The sequence below is a fragment of the Bactrocera dorsalis genome, chromosome 5 (assembly GCF_023373825.1).
Source record: "Bactrocera dorsalis isolate Fly_Bdor chromosome 5, ASM2337382v1, whole genome shotgun sequence".
In the NCBI taxonomy this organism is placed as follows: domain Eukaryota; kingdom Metazoa; phylum Arthropoda; class Insecta; order Diptera; family Tephritidae; genus Bactrocera; species Bactrocera dorsalis.
Window position 1 is genome coordinate 62404632 of NC_064307.1, and position 19538 is coordinate 62424169.

General features: G+C 38.3%; 1 protein-coding gene across 4 annotated transcripts in view; it reads left to right on the forward strand.

Moving 5' to 3' along the window:
* Window positions 1-19538, forward strand: part of LOC105224038 (protein TANC2) — a 149241-nt gene that overhangs the window by 89004 nt on the left and 40699 nt on the right. For all 4 annotated transcript variants that reach the window (XM_049459006.1, XM_049459007.1, XM_029549335.2 and 1 more), the window contains exons 2-3: window positions 4088-4276; window positions 10744-10919. In XM_049459006.1, coding sequence (XP_049314963.1) covers window positions 4088-4276; window positions 10744-10919 — 365 coding nt within the window. The remainder of the gene's footprint in view (window positions 1-4087; window positions 4277-10743; window positions 10920-19538) is intronic.

Below are 19538 nucleotides of genomic sequence, written 5' to 3' on the forward strand. Positions count from 1 at the left end.
CTCTGAATTAATATACCTCCTTTTTTACTTTTTCGTTTCTACGTCAAAAAATGGGAGCTTTCACTTGAGCTTTCACGTGCAATTAAGCAATAACTTTTTTATTTAGAGAACTTTCTTGCACACATTCTTTTTTAATTTTTTATTTCGGCATCAAATGCGAGCTTTCACTTGAGCTTTCCCGTTCAATTAAGCTTTAACTTTTTGTTATTTAAAGAACTTACTTACATACTACGAAATTTATTGCTTACTACAGGTGTGATGAACAGTTGAAAAATATGGTGCTTTTGAACAGTTTTTGCTTCATTTTTGAGGTTTAAGCTTTCTCCTTAAAATGAAATTGGAGCACATTAATTAAACTGAAGCTAGCTAGGAAAATTTATTAAGCCTGCAGTACAAAAAGTTTCAAAAACTGTGGAGCACTAGGATAACAAATTTTAACAAAACCTTAGCACTTTCATCTAAATTGGAAAAATTTCTAGCGTTAGAAAAAAGCTCAACACCTCCCTCTCTAAATTTCGAAAAATTTCTAATGCTACAAAAAATATTATGCAAAGGCTCAACATTCTCATTACTAAATTTAAGAAAAAAATCGATTACTACAAAAAAGCTTTTATGAAAGCTCAACACTCCCATCTTTATATTTCGAAAAAAATTTTATTATGAAGACTCAACATCCTCATCTCTAAGTTTTCATAAATTTTGACTACTCGAAAAAAAGCTTCAACAAAAGCTCAACACCTCCCTCTCTAAATTTCGAAAAATTTCTAATGTTACAAAAAATGCTATACAAAGGCTCAACAACCTCATTACTAAATTTAAGAAAAAAATCGATTACTACAAAAAAGCTTTTATGAAAGCTCAACACTCCCATCTTTATACTTCAAAAAAAATTTTATTATGAAGACTGAACATCCTCATCTTTAAATTTTCATAAATTTTGACTACTCGAAAAAAGCCTCAACAAAAGCTCAACACCTCCCTCTCTAAATTTTATTGTCAAATAAAATTTCGAATCAAAACTGACAGATGTTGAAGTTTTTATGCGCAATTCTTGCAAAAAGCCAAAATCGCGCCCTAAACGTTGCATAACACCGCCATTTGCATAAATACCCAGCACCAGCAGTGGGTGGGAAACCTTAACCTTCCAGCATAATTCAGCGCATTCGCAATAAAACCCGCATAAATGACATTTACAGACCATAAGCGACACTCGCAGACGCAGACGCAGTCACAGACAAAGCCTCAGACACAGCTGCCTGCTATTTGCCAAGCTTTTATCTACCCACGCAATTGCACTTGTGCCACCAACAACAACAATAACAATAAAGGCACATGAAATACAATGAAACAGCAATTGCCTGGAAGGCTTTGAAGGCTTTTAAAAAACATTACAATCAGCAAATCGACTTGGCAATGTTCTGCACTGTGGTGGCGTGTCTGCGACGGTGTACAAACCAGCGGATGCAAACGTTGCGCACACGCGCTGATATTTTAAAGCGCGAAAAAATACCGCAAAAATTACAACAAGCGAAAAAATAAAAAATAAAATGAAAAATTGCTTTTTTGCAAAAAAAATATTTTCGAGTGGGTTGTTTGGTGGTTGTGTTGCGCTTTGGTACGCGTCCGGTTGCGACGCTGCGCATGGCATATGGCACGCATGCGCTGCCACACAGCGACTTTTGGAGTTTTCTGAATGAACTTTGTTGCTGCGCGGCGCTGCGTTTGCTGAAAATCGTGCGAGTGTGGGTTTCATTCATGCAAAGCCACTCGAGAAAAATTCAAAAAATAAAGAAGAAATATATTTAAGACCAATAATGCAATGCGTTTTGTAAGCGTATATATATGTATGTGTATATATGTCTATACATATATATATTTCTTAAATGCATTTCCAAATTATATTTCCTGCGCTACGCGCATTCAAATTTGCAAAAGCTAAGAAAAAAACGGCTTGGGGTTACCAGGTTGTGGGTATAGTCGTATAAATATAAGTGACTGCTTTGCTAAGACTCCTGTGATAGTTGGTTTCATATATAATACATACATAAATGCACTCATACATACTTATATCGCTTGTATAAATATTTTATGGTGCCTTTTTGTATTCCTTGAAGAATTGTGTGGGCCGCAGAACATGCGCTTCGCCAACCGGTTGTCTATGTGCACAAAAAAAAAATCACAAAATAAATGAAAATAAACATAAAACAGCAAAATGCATAACAACAACAATAAAAATTAAATTAAACCAGCAAAATTGCACAAAAAATTGCGCGAAGTCAAAAAGTCTGGCTGCAAAAGTTGCCGGTGTTTAAATTTTTATATGGTTTTTGTAATTTTTTTTTTTTTGCTTTTGTATGCTGAATTGCATTTCTTGCGCAGTCTTTGAGTGCAGCGCGGTATTAGGCAACCCACTTAAAATGCACATATTTGCCAATATTTATATTTTATTTAGAGTTTATTTTTTTTCAAATCAGTTAGCTCTTATATTATTGCCAGACCTACGCGGCGTAAGCCTTTTTTTACATTTTGCTCCATCGCCTGAGCATTTGTGGATATTTGTGACTTTTTCAACTTCTTAGGAAGTTTGAATTTGCATTTAAATGCGTGACTTTTCGGCGGAAAAAAGTAGTGCCCGGTATTTGCATAAGTCCATTTCCGCTCGTAAAAAGTCACACAGTTGGCTAAGGAAGTGGCACAGTGGTGTAAATATTAATAAGAGTGAAGAAAAATTTTGTTAAATAGGACCAAAAACTAAGCTTATTCAATATCTCCCTTTCTATGCGGTCTCGCAAGATCTCGAAGGTACAAAAAAAGCTTTTCTTATGAAAGGAATCTTAGGCTAAAATAATATATTATTTTTTTCGTGCCCGAGTAGATTCGAAAACATTTAGGATTATGTTAGGTTAGTCAGTTGGGCTCGTGAGCCACGCAGAGACTAGTTTTGGTTCTTAGCGTTGACAAACAGAGTGCCGTTATGTAGTTCATGAGAAGTAGTCATCGTTCAGGATTTCAGATTCTACGGCCTGAACATCGATACCTCTTTCAGTGTTTGATACCATGGGATTGTCGAATATTTGAAGCGTTGCCTTGCTAATGCGGGAAAAATCCACAAAAAATTACCATTGTTTCCCAGGTGCTTTACGCTTAAGATTTGCAGGAGTTCATGAGAAGTAGTCATCCATCAGCACACCAGCGCTTGCGGTCAATTTCTGCTGTCTGCCTATCGATACCTCTCTTCCAGTGTCTCATACCATGGAATTACCGAAAATTTGAAGCGTTGCCTTACTAATACGGGCCAAGTCCATAAGAAAAGCTCTATTGTTTTCCTGGTACCTTGCTCGTAACATTTGCTGAACCCCATTCTATGGGCATGTGGCGCCACCAGATTGTGACCAATGAGTATTCCAATCATGTTACTACAGTCTCTTCTATCAAGAATGAGCAGGAATTTTTTTTTTTTTACTTTTACATTTTTACATACCGATTGATCCTTATTTCCAGTTTTAACCTTTCTTTTCATCGTCGTAAGGACAATGCATGGGTTTACTAATGTCAGTCGGTCATTATCACCACTCTTTGTTGGCAATCTCGTCCACTATCTCATTGCTGTCGATGCCTTTGTGACTTAGAACCCAGTAGAAGTGAATTGTTCCTGGCAACACTCTCCACTGCTGTCCTGCTGCACTACCGCAGTGAGACTCCACACGGAAATGAACTTTCAATTATACCCGCAAAGGGCCAAAACCAATAATCAGATTGGAACATAGTTCATATTGGATCTTAGTCGATTTTTACGCCAGGTATACCTTACCGCGGGCAAATTCTACCCCCTGCCCGCTAGGGGGCCTAATTCTGGGCAGTATCGCATCCACTTTGTCCTCCATTTCAAGCCATACGTGTAAATGTTTAATGTGTTCCGCTTAGTTCAGCTACTTTTTTCATCTCTTCACTTCTTTCATACTCATCTTCGTCTCCTCATTATAACTTTAAAAAGCTGTAGCAACTGTTACTATTATAAATCAATATAATTTAAGATCGTTTATATGAAAACATATTTTAATCAACTGCTTTCTTTATATACTTGCAGACCTCCAATCGATACGTCGCTTATTGGAGCACGACAGCAGCGGTACGATATGCCCCAGTTGTCGCATCTCTTTCGACAAGGGCAAACGCCGGAAATTGATCGATACCTGTGGTCATGAGCGTTGCTATTCATGTATGTTTCGTAACGACCAGTGTCCGATGTGTATGAATAGTAATAGTTCATTGAAGGGTGAGTAAAATAATCGAAATCATTTATAGAGCTTTAAAAAAAAAAGAACCAATAGAGATGAAATAAATATAAATAGAAAAGACAGTTTAATATGGAATAGAAATAGAATATAGATAGATTGAAAAGACAGTTTAAACTAGTGCTTAATAACTCTGTACAACAAAATTAGAATTTTTCGAATATAATAGAAGTCAGACTACCGTCTCTGAGTAAGTACTTCACAGTAAGCTGGACCCTTATCGGAACTCTGATCAGTTCTAACTTATGTACAAGTATACCGTAATGTTGTTAAAATTTTATAAAAAACTGTCTAATCTATGAAAGAACCAAACAAATCATGTCTTATTCTATCCGAAATTTTCTCTTAACTACTCCTTTCTTCTTTTATTGTTCCTCCAACCTTCACCGCCAATAACACTTCGCCGATACACTTTATACTCGTCTTCCGCAAACCATTCTAATTTTGTTGCACCTTAATTGTCGTTTAATTTTCTTTACTCTTGTCATTTGGTTTTTTTGTTATTTTCTATGCCATAAAGATTAACTTAACTCTAGATTTACAACCACTCTTTGTAAAAGTAGGTGTCTACGATTTTATTGCTGACGGAAATCATTTGCCACCACCAACAAATCTTAAATCAGTTGCAACAGCCATTAAATGTCAACAACACCTTTCTCTTTCGCGGCCATAAAACTCTTCGAAGCTTTGACTAAGCATTAGCTGACGCTACGATGTACGGATGTTAGTACCGAGCAAGTGTAATCGTAATATTGCGACTAGGGTTTGGTTTTAATTTGTATGTTTTCTTTTCAATCAAACTTATTGCTCGCTCTCTAGTTTTCTTTTCATTTGAAAGGAAAGTTGAGAGTCATAAATTGTTTTTGTAATAATGAGTTATTGCTTTGGTTTTGAAACAAACTCGAATAGTAGAAACTATTTCCTAAATCATGCTTGTGAGATAATATTCAAAATTAATTTTAGAGTATCCTCGTACAAGTTGCCTTAACTGCACCATTGAAATGTGGCAACATAGCATAAAAAAAAACTTTCAGAACGTTCCGCTGACTAATAAAAATATGTATATATTGGTTTTTGCAGTGCTCCGAATAGTACAAACTATTTCCTAGTTGGATGTTATTCAGAATTATTTGTAAAATATCCTCGTACAAGACGTTTTCAATGAACCACTTGAAATGTGGCAACATAGCATAAAGAAGAACTTTTAGATCTTTCAATGAACCACTCGAAATGTGGCAACATAGCATGAAAAAGAACTTTTAGATCGTTAATCTGCCTAATAAAAATATTGAGATACTGATTTCCGCAGTGCTTCTAGTTTCGCAAGAACTTTCGTTGCACTAGGTCTATTGAGATAATTCTAAAGTATATGTATTCGTCTCTCCTCTGACAATCCCTTCTCTTTCAATTCATTAGTCCGCTCGGAATTCAGAAAATCTAGGCGAGTATTTCAACCTAATCTAATTGGCATTTTGTAAAGAACGGATTTATATTGTTCAATGTAATCTAACCAATCGCCACTTGTTTCTTAATTAATCACGACATTCTGGCTAAAGAAATCTCATTAGAACACCCATTACAATTATAATAGCTTTGCCCGCACCCACAAAATCAAATCTATTGTGCAATAAGCTGAAGTTTATAGCAATTTGTATTCTAATAAACTAATAACAAGCGTAATAATTATTGCGCTAGATTATGCAATTCAATAAACATACGAGGGTTGTACGATAAGTCGTAGATTTTTTTGGTATTAAGTTTATGTATATAGTTTTTCAGGGATCTTTAAACACTATATATGGTTATTAGACACATAACCTAAACAACGTCTCTATTATTCCGACTAAATATTGCTAAGGAAGCAGTTTAGAACAGCTAAGTCCATTTGCTTGGGTGTACTTTTCACTTCCAGGGTTTTGAGGATGTTTTGTGATAACTTTTTGGTTTCAAATCCATATAAAAATTATTCCACCAGCATTTTTCATACCAGATTATACGTAAGTATAAACTGTGGAGCCGTCTATAAGTTGAGCGATATCTGGGCTTTTCATTCTCGGTAGCACTGATGAGTTACTAACTATTTAGGAGTTTGGTACACCAATTATTTGCTGTACGTCTTTTTAGGCGCTTTCTAAGTTAATTTTTATTCGCTCGGGTCCCAAAAGGACCCACAAGGGAATTTGGTATCGCAATATGAAAAGTATTGGTGCATAGTCAAGCCATCTTTCATGTTCAGGGTTGATTTTTATAATCGAAAAATGAGGTTTCTTCCACAAATATCCTAATTTATGTTGCTACACCGTTTTAATTTTTGCCAAACACCCCACTTTATGTAGTTTACGTCAAAAGTGACATAAGTGTGAAGTAGACTACTGTCAAATCATACTTAACAGCAGCAGTGTTGCATTTAAAGCTACCTTGCGGGGATTTTTAATGCCACTCTCTTAACAAACTGCGCTCGTAGCTTGCTCTTAAGGCGTATTACGCTTACTAAGCTTAAAAAGTTACTACAAACAACAAACAGTTTACCTACTAATCAGCGCAATGGTTCATTACAATAGTCAGTGATTAGTGGAGTAGAATTCGTGAACGTTTAGTGTCATTAAAGAGCGATTTATGCTGCGGTTTTGCAAAGCTTGTTAAAAGCTGAGGGCACAACAAAAAATCAAGGCAAAAAACATAAATCGTCGGCTGTTATTTTCTATATTTATACCCTGAACAGGGTGTACTAAGATTAACATGAAGTTTATAACATGAGGAATGAAATGTCGGAGACTCTATACAGTGTGTATATAAATGATCAGTGGGGCGAGCTGAGTCGATTTAGCCATATCCGGCGGATTTGGCTATAAATACGCGAATTAGTCCCTCAGTTCTTGAGATATTGGACAACGAACCGACCGATCTAACTCAAGTCGTTATATGGAAAAATTTTTTAATTAATAAGACACACAAATTAATTTTAAAGTTAAAGTTTTTTTTTATCATTTTGTAGTTGTTCGATTGCTTTGAAGAAATCTAAAAGCTTGCAAATTGTAGAATTGTAAAATTATTTGTATGCACGCCTGTAAACATTTATATGGCGGGAAGTCATAGCGGCATTACCCCTACTTACATATATGCTGTGCATATAAGTGGCCAACAAGCTGTTCAAAAAGAGGTTAAGCGCAGCACTTTAAACTCAGGGCGATCACACTCAAGTCACTCCGTCACTTAGTCATTCACTCACGCCAACTTTGACTATAGACAGCTTCTGCAGTTGCAAATTCTACCTAACTGCTATAGTGGAGCGCGGTTAAAATAAACAAAAATCGGCGCAAAAAAGTGCGCAAAGTGGGTTTGCTTGCATGTGTTTGTGTGTAACTGACTGCCGATCGTTTGAATTGCAGATCGTTTGCACAATTGATCGTTTGGTTTGTTGCTCGCTGTTGGGCATTTACTTTTGCGCTTTTTCTTCTATTTCCACTTCATTTGCCATCTTGTCTATTGTCTATGTATGTGCGCACTTGTGTGTGTGTGCGTGTGTTGGTGCTCACCCGCCGCCTGTAGTGCAAATTGTTGCAGCTGCGTGCTGTGTTGCGGCAATTTGAAATCGATCTCCTTCACTTTACGATCGTTTCACAGTTGCAGCAGGCCCACCAACAGCAACAACAGTCATTCTTGGAGTATTTAATTTTTTTTTGCGCTTTATTTCTACCAAGAGGGAGTCAGCCATTAACTGATGTTAGGTAGATATTTTTTATTGTATTTGCATGTCGTAAATTTGCATAAACACGGCGCAATTTATCAGTTGGCATTGTTGCGTCTATTTTTCTTTCGATTTCTTTTTTTGTTATCTCACAGCGCATTTTTATTGCCATTCTTGTTGCCAGTTATTTGTTTAACATTTGCAAAACAATGTCTGCGGTTGCATTTTTTATTCTTAACTGGAAGTCAAGTCGCGGTTCGAGGCTTCGCTGCGAATGTTGAAGAAGGGTTAAGTTAATGGCATAATCTTCGAAAAGGAAAGTGTATGTGTACTCAAATAGATTTGAAAAAGTCTTTGACAACTAGAATTTTATAAAATACCATCTGGTCAGATTTGACCCGGACCGCCAAAAATACATTTTCAAAATAACTCCTAAATCAATACAAGAGTGCCAAAAATTAATCCAATTTTCCATAAATTTGTTACAATGAGCCTGGGATGACCTTTAGTGCCTTCAACAAATGTTGATTTTTTCGGTTTTGGCTCATTTTTGGAGTGCCATTTCCTTGATTGTTGGACAGTTTCGAAATCATATTCATAAATCCACTTTTCGTCACCAGTAAGGTTGCGTTTGATGAACGTGGGGCCTTCAGCTATGTTGTCAATCATCTTTTCTACGTCATCGTTTCCAATTAAATTGTTTTCATGGTCAAAATCATCGGATAAGCATTGGTGTCATAAGCAAGCAGGAACAAATCGTATCGATTCGTTTTTGCCGCAATTTATATTGAGATTTGATCAGATAGTATGCATCTTAATTACTACATTAAATCCAGGAATATCAAGGGCACTTTCCTATAATACGAACTATAGCAATATACCGACCAAATTTCGAACACTATAATCTTCGCCAGAGTACTGAACGCAATTCACAGTTGAGCTATTAACGGTTTCATTGGCTCCTTCTCTATGTACGGTGTCCTTGGCGTCGAAGCATTCGACATCGCAAACCGTTTGCTCGAGTCGCTGCATGAAAAGTGACCCTCGCTTAATTTCATTCTGGATACTGCCGCATTTATACTCCTAATTATCTAGAATATACACTGATATAATGCATGCAATGAGCCCCTGAATTATAGTGATCATTTCTTTGCATGCGCTGCCAGACCCACTCACTTAACACCCCTTTCACTTTGGTCCGACCGGCCCGGTGCAGCCCGTTTCTTGGACCTACCGCTAAATTGTTTCGATAACAGTCACATTGTTAGTTCCTTTTCATTGGTGTGATTTTTTTTTACGTGGCGGGTCCCAAACCCAGCGCACAACCCTGCGGAGGGGATGTTTCGCCTTCTCACTTTAGCTCGCCTTCAAACGGATGTTCTTAGGCTAGCCAGAGGATACTTGGTAAATGACCGGAAGTCGTGAGCTGCTTGAGTCCTATGTAAAAGAATCCGTTCTGGTCACTCCCAAGTGAATGGCGATCAGAGAACTTTCCTCACTTGCGTGAACTTCTACACATGACTCCATCCTCCAACAGAACAGTCACATTACGGCTAGTCGATAACAGTTAATCTTAGAGTTGAAGTAACCGCTACATCAACAACAAACCCTGATTACCACATGAGGGATCGTCTGAAAAATCGCGCCAGTTGTGGTCTTGGGTAACTAAGCTGTGCAGAAGAAGTCGCGACAAGTATAATCATCGATAAAGTCCAAAAAATAACTTAGATGATGCCGGAATTAAAATGAGAACTTTTTCTGTGCCTCGAAATATAACTATAGAACTCGGTTCCGCAAATATTGAAATTGTGAAAGCTTTGGTAGTAACAGCCTGTACGAACTATACTTCTCCACCTGGTCCTTCCAACGGAGTGGAGGTCTTCCTCTTCCTCTGCTTCCCTCGGTGGGAACTGCGTCGAATACTTTCAGAGTTGGAGTGTTTTCGTCCATTCGAACAACATGACCTAGCCAGCGTGGCCGCTGTCTTCTAATTTGGTTACTTTGAACTTACCATATACTACTTGACTGTCGGTCAGCAACCGTTATTCGAAAAAACTGTTTAGTATATCTTAAGATTTCAACGCCGATCACGATCAACCGTATACCAGTATGTCTGCCAAACAGTATCCAGCGAAAAGACTAGTACCAGTTGATCTTCAGAGCTTTCAATAGGCATATGAGCCGAGCTTCCAAATCAGCTTGCTGTGGGAATTCTGTTGCTTTGCATTTAATAGTCAGATAAGTTTTAAGACTTCCTCGAATAACTATGAAATTTTTAATTTGAAGATTTTTGAGTGTAGATCGGAGATTTATAATTGCTGTGAAAGGCTCATCTTCAGAGCTGTCAATAAGACAATACGTTGAGCTATTAAATAAGCATGTGTTATTCTGCGTAAAATGCTTAGAAAAGTGTGAAACCTTCCTCGAATGACTAACAGTTTTTATTGGAAGACTTTTTGTGTATAAAAATACGATAGTGGTTTATCGTGCCTGTGAAAGGACGACTACAAAATATTATTATTTTCAAAATTTTAATTTTATTTTCAATGTTAGTCGGAACAAGGATCGAACCCACGAACTGCTTAGTGATCTCTCAAACTCATGCTTAGTATTCAAACTTTTTATTTTACTAAAATAAAAAAAAAACAACAAACTGTGGCGCAATATTACCACATGCAGATTTATTGCTTTTTTCTAATTTTAATGAAATAATTTTTATTATTTTTGATTAACCACAATTATTTTTATTATTCCGCACAGATGTTGACTGCAACAGCAATGCTCAAGGCTATGACACGGGCATCGGTGGTTCAACATCGACAATTGTGAGCCCATTGGGCTCACCGCAGCCACAGCTGAGATCACAAGTGCAACAGCAGCATCAACAGCAACAACAACAACGCACAAATGCCGCCGCGCTGGCGCGCTACATGCAGGTGAGTGCCACAAACATACAAACACACGAACATACTTGTATATTACTTATATCATCATCCCAAAACAAAACTACAAAGTATTTGTGTACTTGTACTACCCAACACCAACCAAGACCAGCTTCTAACCTCTACACGCCATCGTAGCTTTTGGAGTGTATGCTTCAATTGCTGATTCCGCGCTGGTGTTAAGTGTTTACCTCATTTGGCTTGTGATCGAGTACCGACAAAATAATTGAAGTATGGGTTAGTAACCATCGACTGTTCGGTCAGTCAGCCGCTTGGCTGAAGTGTATGTGTCTGTACACCAAGTGACTGTTTTTTATTGACTGCGACGCTGAGTGTGACTCGAGCGCCTTGCAGTGTGTGTCTTGCGGCTTCTTGTACTTGGTTGTATGCGCGCGCTCCCTGTCTAACGCTTGCGGGCAACTCAATCCATTGTTATTTGCATTTCTTTGCCCGTGATTGCCGACTATTCAGCCAGTCAGTCAGTCAATCACATGTGTTTCTGTTGTTGTTTTGCTTTGTGTGCTTTGCCAGCACAAGCGTCTTGCAGTGAAAACTCTACGATTACTCATACAATTGCTTGATCGGCAGTTCGATCGCACATTCGATCTTTGATCTTCCCTACAATCGACGTTCGGCGCGCACTACACTTTGTGGGCTTATATAAAAGCGTTAGTCTGCATGTGTTTACTTGTATTTTTCACTTTTCACTGCCACTTGATTGGCACTGGATTTGTATGTTTTCTGCTGTTTCCCCCTCGTTTGTGATTATTGTCGGTATTTTTCTCAATAAATATTTGTTATATCGAAAAGCTCAACTTTCTTCGTGTTATCGGTTTTTTTTTCTTATTTTTCCCTTATACATACTTCTTGCACTTAACTTCGACTCTACACTACCTTTCGTACACTTGAATGGTTTCCTGTCGTACTCCAGTTCTTTTAACCCTTTTATATAAAGTCTCATCAATAAAGTTCGTCATAAGCTTGTCTTACTCATGTCAAACCAACGTTTGCTCCTCGTATTTTTCTGTGGTTTATCGTTTAATACTTTAATACCACTAGTCTATACACACATTCATATACATATGTATATAGAATATAATTTTTTTCCTTTATAAATTTTGTTAAATGCCAAATTGATATTTTAATGCCAAAGGCGTAACCTGAGACACCGAGACTCAAATATTTCATACACCTGATCAGTGAATTGTGAATGACATAACCTGAAGTGCAAAAGTTTGAGTTAGGGTTGCCAGCTTCTATCAATAAATAATTATTTCGTGTGAACCTTAGCGGGTTAATCCACTTGCAAGTTAAAAACCACACATTTACGTGAATTTTAAAAATTTCGTATTCTCTTGATGCAATGGGCGATCTCCAAGAGGAGCTTCATTACATTAATATTGTATTATATAAAAAACCGAAAACATGGCTGCTTCTCACAAAGAGCCGTGTGAAAAAATTTAGACTTTAATTAAAAAAAAAAACGAATTTGTCGTCAAAAATCTTATTACTTCTATCATAATCTGACAAATATAAAGTTTCAAGTCGATCGGTCCAGCCATTTCGAAGAAATTTTCCTCGCCGAATCTGAGAACAGCGTTTCAAAAAGGGAACCGACTTAGGAACCGACTACATTTACTTAAAGAATTTTTACAAATAGAAACAGTTTTAAAAATAGTTTTCGATATTAAAGATAAAGTATCAGTTAGCTGGAAGTTATAGATGGTACTATAAAAGTTCGTCGAAACAATAATAAGGTCGATACATCAGTTTCAGAGGGATTAGAAATAAGGAAAAAATACTTTCATTTGAATATCAAAATTTTTGGTAGTATTCCTGGGTACTAGGTATCGTTCTGAATTCATAAAACTGATAAGCTTGTTGTATTAGTTCCAGAGATGTACTATTTAAGGCAGGACTTGGGATCATTTCGATTGTATAACTAATTTTTGGGTACTACATCTGGGTTCCGCACTAGATTGATAGAATCAAATGTCATGGTTTTGGATACTTTCTCATATATTCCTGGTGTATACTTGTAAAGTGTGAGACTAAAGCTTTGCATATATTCGTATATATAGTTCCACGGGTGCAGTATAAATTGTTTCATGAAATCCATGGCCGATTTCTGGACTCCCAAACTCCTACCACCAAATCTAGTGGCAAAAAGAGTGTTGTATATGTATTTTTTCAGTCACAACATAAAGGAACTAGCTACTTAAATAAGCTTGAAATCATAATGAGTTGACTGAAGACAGATCTCTCTAACTTATTTTAAAGACTTACATGGTTCCATTACTCTTTAAACCTGAGAGAAGTGACACTTACGACTAAAAACCTAACAATACAATAATAATATCAAACTTCTGCCAGCAATATTTACAAAGTGGCAACCACGCATCAATTTACTCACCCCAACACGCCGTCAAAGCATAAAAACACTTTTCCTCTGAGCCAACATCACGACATTTTAAGGCGCTTACAAGCGGCTTACATAAAATTTAAGTCACCAAAGCATGAATATCAAATGACATTTGCAACAACAAAACAGAAGCGTATACAAATAAAACGCTGCGCAGTTCTTAATCGCAGCTACCATACTATACTCTTTACATGTTACTCATTCTTAAGGCTTGGATGCGTCGCACAGCCGCGAGCGCCAACGACACTGACAGCCAGAACTAAATGCCAAAAAGTGTAAGGCGCAACAAAGTTGCCAAAAGTAACACGAGGCGCGGCTGATCGGGCTTCGTAAACTTTGTTTTCTTATTTCGCAAAGCATTAAAGCTACTATGCTGGGAGTAACTTGAGCGCGAATTGACAGTTTCTGTTGTTTTTTGCTCTCTTTATAATGTTATTTAGTTTCGCAATTCAGGAAATTAGGTCAGAAGTGGTTCTCGGTTAAAGAACACGCTTACAAAAATGTTTAAGTGTTTTTATGATTTAAATTTGTAAATTTTTAAACCCAAGCGCGATGCATGGCATAGGAATATGTAGCTATAAAACCGAAAGTGTAAGTGAGTTTAGTGCTTTGGTCACGTAAATATCTCCTAAGCTGATAAAACATTTAAAGGTGCGGATGCTGAAGAATCGTAATCAGAGCGGAACATTGCCAAAGGTACAACTTCAAAAGCAGCTTAGTTCAATCGAAGCTTCCGAGCTATGCCAATAAGTTTCTTTCTCTTAGCGGTTGCTACACGACGTTAGCGAATCCTGGAATGTATTTTTGGCATGAAGGTATACTATCTTTAAGGCCACTCATATACATATATTTAGGAAGAAAGGCTCTGCCATGCTCAATAGCTTGATTGAAATAGATTAAATTGTATAGAGATCCGGTATATTAACGATATCTACAATTTGTTTCAGTAGTTCGTACAAAATAGGCTTTATCAGTTTAAAGTATCACGTCCCTATATTTTATAATCCATATGTTTTGTTCAGTGCACAGTAAATCTCTGGTATATGTTTCGAAGACCACTCGAACCAATTTCGAAATCAGGACGTAACTGGATTTACATCACGAGAAAGTATGGTACGAGTATATCCTCACAGACTGACATTTTAGTGCGGCGTTCGTGGTGTCATCTGAGGCAGCTATTTCCTTTTCATTAAGGACGTATTTTGCGTGGCGGGTCCGAAACCCAGCGACCAACTCTGGGAGGGATGGTTCGCTTTCTCTCTTTAGCTCGTCTTCAAACGGATGTTTTTTGCTACCCAGAGAATACTTAGTCTGAGACCGGTAGTCGACTGTCTTGGAATCCGAATTAACAACGACGTCAGCCTCGAAATCCGACGCAGAATAACTCTTGCCAAAAAGGTGCTACTTCGAACTGAATAGGCAATTGAGAAGTAAAGTTCTTTTTCGACGAACAAAGACATAACTATACAAATCCGTATCATCCCCGCCCTGCTATATGGTGCAGAGACATGGACGATCTTTCGAGAGAAAAGTTTTGCGAAAGACTTATGGCATTGCGCAGCGAATATCACAGTCAGTGGAACGATGCTGTACGATATGTACGTCAGCATACACTGGCTCAAGTCGTGTCGTCCGAAACACACCAGCTCTGAAATTTTTGACGCAGTACCCGCCAGGGGAAGCAGAGGACTCCGTTGGAGAGGCCAGTTGGAAAAAGATTTGGCTTCGCTTTTAATCTCCAATTGGAGCTACATAGCAAAAAGGGGAAACGACGGACGCGCTATTGTTTAGCAAGTAAATAAGAAGAAGAACGCCTCTCACTCCACATTTCATGTAACGGTAATTTCTTAAAATGCGTAAAATATAGGTTTTCATGGCTAAAAAAGCCATTTTTAGGGAATATAACACAGAAAAAAGCATATTTTTGTTGAAAAATTTGAACCAGTACTAAGAGCGATATGCCGCCCGCGATTAGTGATACCTTACTTGTTAAATTTACAGTATTTTCCGAATTTCGGCTTATGCTACAACGGCGCACGCTAGCGACATGTGTCGATTTATTGCTGCCACTTGCGAAGAACTTTTTATTTTCACGCTTATTTTCTTCCACTTCATCTTCCTTTAACTGTATTTTACTTATTCGCACAGTTTGTTAAATAAACCGCAACAAATAAAATATAAACTGCTGGCATTGATTGTTTAGCCGCTTGCCGAGTGCATGCACGTCGCCGCAGCAGTCAGCTGTCAGTCGCGCAGCGCATGCGTCTGCACGCTTTACAATTTTTTTTGCTGTTTCTTGCGCCATTTGACACGTGACATGGGATTTCACTTTAGACGTCAGCGCATATCATTTTTCCAGTGCGATTTAGACTTTAATCGCGTCAGCGCATGCAACGAATGAATGCAGCGGCCGGTAGACAACAGAGGGGGTGCTTAAAGCCAGCTAAAGCGGATGAAGAGGCCATAAGGAGTTACTCACAAATACAATATTATATGTTTGCTTGTATGTAGCGCATATAAACTGAGGCAAAAACGGTATTGGGGGCACATGTCAATCTGCGCACATCCGCGGCGCGCCAGCGAAGACACCACACAACCAGCAGTGAAAACGGCTAAGCGCCTCAAATGCAAAAAAAAAAACAAACAAATAGGAACGTCGAGCAGCCAGTACGCCCAGCTATGTCGACGGCAAATGTAGTCCCGGGTGGTCGCCAGCGTTGATTGACTTGGCCAACAGCGCGCAACTTACATAGCGCGTACTACATGTGTCTCACTGGCAGCGTACCGCGCCAATCATGTCAACTTCATGCCGCCGCCACTTGCTACTTGCCACACGCTTGTGTTGCAAGCGCGCAGTTATTGTTTGTCGTTTGTGCCTGCGCGTGCGCACTTGCGCATTGCACGTAAATTGATTTTTAATTGTCGCCATATTTTCATTAGTTCGCAGCCATAAACTCCACAAGCGCGCTTACGCTGCCAATAAACGCGTCATATACAAAGGCATACTTGCAAACATACATACTTACACGCATATATATCTACATACAAGAGCGCGCTTTTACCATAATTCCCACTACAGTCTGACCATTTTTATTGTTGTTGCGTATTTTGCGCATTTTTATGGTCTTGACAGGCACAGATTGTCAACATAGCCTTGTTATTGTTGGTTTTTTTTTGTCACTGTCTGTCATTGCTGCACGCGCTTCATTTTGCGCATGCGCTTTTTATTGCTATTTACCTATGCTTCTAATGACATTCGTTTATGCACTCGTGAGTCGTTCATGTCTGTGTCTGCGCATGCGTTTGCGCCATCGTCGCACATCATTATCAGCGTAATGCAATAAACATTGCAATCGTCAACATTGTCTGCCTCGTAAGAAAGTTAATCTACCATTAAGATTGACAAGGCTAAAGCAAATAGATTTTTCCGTTTAATGAATATTGATGAGAAATACTGATACATTGTAAGCCGGTGTAGAACTGGATTAGCTAGACTAGCTATGGGTGACATATTGCTATTTATAGGCTGTGTTGGTTGTTAAATAAACGAGTTAATGGCGCACATGGTGAATGGATGGGTTTAATAGGTGATTGCGCTCGATCAGGTGGACACTTAGAAGCGCACTAAAAGCTCAATGAAAGCTCGAAGCTTAAAGAAGTTAATAATCTTAGGCCCAGTAGAAGGAAACCCATTATATTTGCATTACATTTACAGGTTTATTCAGACTCGTTACAGTGATTCAATTAAGTCAAACTTGAATGTTTTTCGAAAGGTTAGATTATGTAATGTCGTGGAGTTTATCCTAATCGGTGGATCTCACTTGAACAACTGTGCACTTTGGTCCTTTGAGTTAACCATAAGCTTCTAAAAATGGATGACCAGATTCTCATAGATGTATAAAACGTTTGGAACGCACCACACATTTTTCAATCCCAGCCACTATCCTGATATTTCAATCCCAGTCTGGAAAAAGGCGACCAAAAAATGTCTTCACTCATACAGCATTGGCAAAGAGCATCCAACAAAGTATTTAGCTATAGCGCGATTAAATCGTTTGGACCAGTCAGAACACCTACAATAAGACCTAAGAGGAAGTAGTTAAGAGTTCATCTCACATTTCACTGTGGACCAGAATTACCTCACAGTCATCAAAGCGCTGGTAGCTGGTCAGCTATTTCCGAACTCCAATAACAATTGCCTATCCATAGTCCAGCGCAAGAAGAGGGTACCAACTTGCTTCCAATCGAATGAAACTGAGGTAAAGGACCCTCCCTAGCAAGGTTTTGTAGTTTCCGGCCTTCCTTCGTACAGCTTTGGCAAAGATCATCATATAAAATATTTAGCTGCACCACGTGTAACTCTTGGCTCAGTCAGAACACCTACAATTGCGGCGACGCTGGTGCAGCGCTAGAAGAAAGTACCAATTTGCATCCAAACGGGTGAAACTGAGATAAGATTCCTCCTTAGCAAAGCTTTGCAGTTTCCGGCGATTACGCTGTGATCGGGCATTCAAAGAACTCTAATACTGAAGAAGTTTGATTCTATTGCCAGTGATGTGATACACTTCTTGCCTATTTTTATGTGGTCAAAGTCCTGTCATCGGCATGAACGCTTCTCTGAAAGAAGCTGCACTTCCTGGCAGTGCAGCCGCTTCAGATCAAGAACAGTACAAGCTCTAATATAAGAGTGAATGCACACCTTTCTGAGGAAGGCTGCACTGCAAAGCAGTACATCAGAAACACATCAAAAATGGGCTGGCTGGTAGCCTGAAACTTGAGTTCATGGAAGACTGCATCTCCTACCCTCTCTCTTCAGTTCGATTCATTCGTGAAAAAGCTCATTGCATCTCTTCACCAACAGTTTCGCCCGCTCATAAATCGCTCACAGGTGTGTGAGCAGAGAAGGAACCGACAGAAGAAGGATCCGCAATGCAATGATTTAGATTGTCAGGAGTGCAATGGAAGTAGTACTTCAGTGTCCCCGCTCAGTTTTTCCACCTGACCTAAGAAGGCAGCTCCCTCACCACAAAGCATTTAGTGCCACAAATAGGCATAGCTCCTTAGCTAGCTCAGCTTTACCGGACGCCCTCTATTAGAGAACGAAACCATAAGACATTATTTCATTCATAGAGCCATAACACTACTTCTGGTGAGAAGCCCCAATTACTTTGGGTCAAACCTCAAGTGGATCCTGAAAATTTCGCTAAATCACCGATTATGAAAATTAACACATCATTAGGTGAGGGTTCAGACGGATACATCGTGATAGCGATTCTACAGCAGTATAAAGCGTCCGATATCTTTCTCACTCTCTTTTCAATGTTTGGCTTCCCTGAGAGTTTCCTATCAAGTATAAGTCCCAAGTACTTCATCACCCTTACCATCGGTTGAACAATATGTAGCGCTTCCCAACCCGGACAAAATAACATCAGGAATTTTGTAGGTACGAATAAATGAAAATACATACTTTTTATATAGAATTATGACTAATCCATTTCTATCTGCCTACTTGGTCACCACACTTACACAGACTTGAGTGCGATTGTAAATGGTGTTAAGAGATTTTCGTGTTACGAGAAGAGCTACATCCTTCTCGTCTTCTGGTTGTCTCGTTTCTCAAGTTCCTTGACTATGTTGTCCACCACTAAAAGAAGGGACATTAAGCTGCCTCTATGTTCCAGTCTCCTACTTTCACACCAAACTACAGTATTTAGACCTGTCAGCAGCATCACGATACACGCACACACATATCAGTAAGCATATACAGCTGCGGTCAATATAATAGCACCACGCATAAATTTATACTGACTCCGTTTATATCTCTTTAACTCTTGGGCCAATTCAACTCATAACAAAATAATAAATTCTTTGATGCTAATAGTTCATTATCATAAAAAAATTATTTGGTATTTTTTAACAGTTTATAATATGTTAATGAATTTAAACAAACACCTTAAAAACTACACAGTCAAAATAATAGCACTTCAATTCATTTTTAACAAAAATAATAGTCTTTCTTAAAATAAATCAAAAATTTTAGTCAGATATCTTTTAGATTAATACTAATAATAATTAATTACATATTTTCAGTACTTTGTCGCGTGCCCTTTGTTTGCTATTACAGCGGCACAACGCCTTCCCATGGAATCCACTAAATGCTGGCATCTTTCAACTTTTATGGAGCTCCAAAT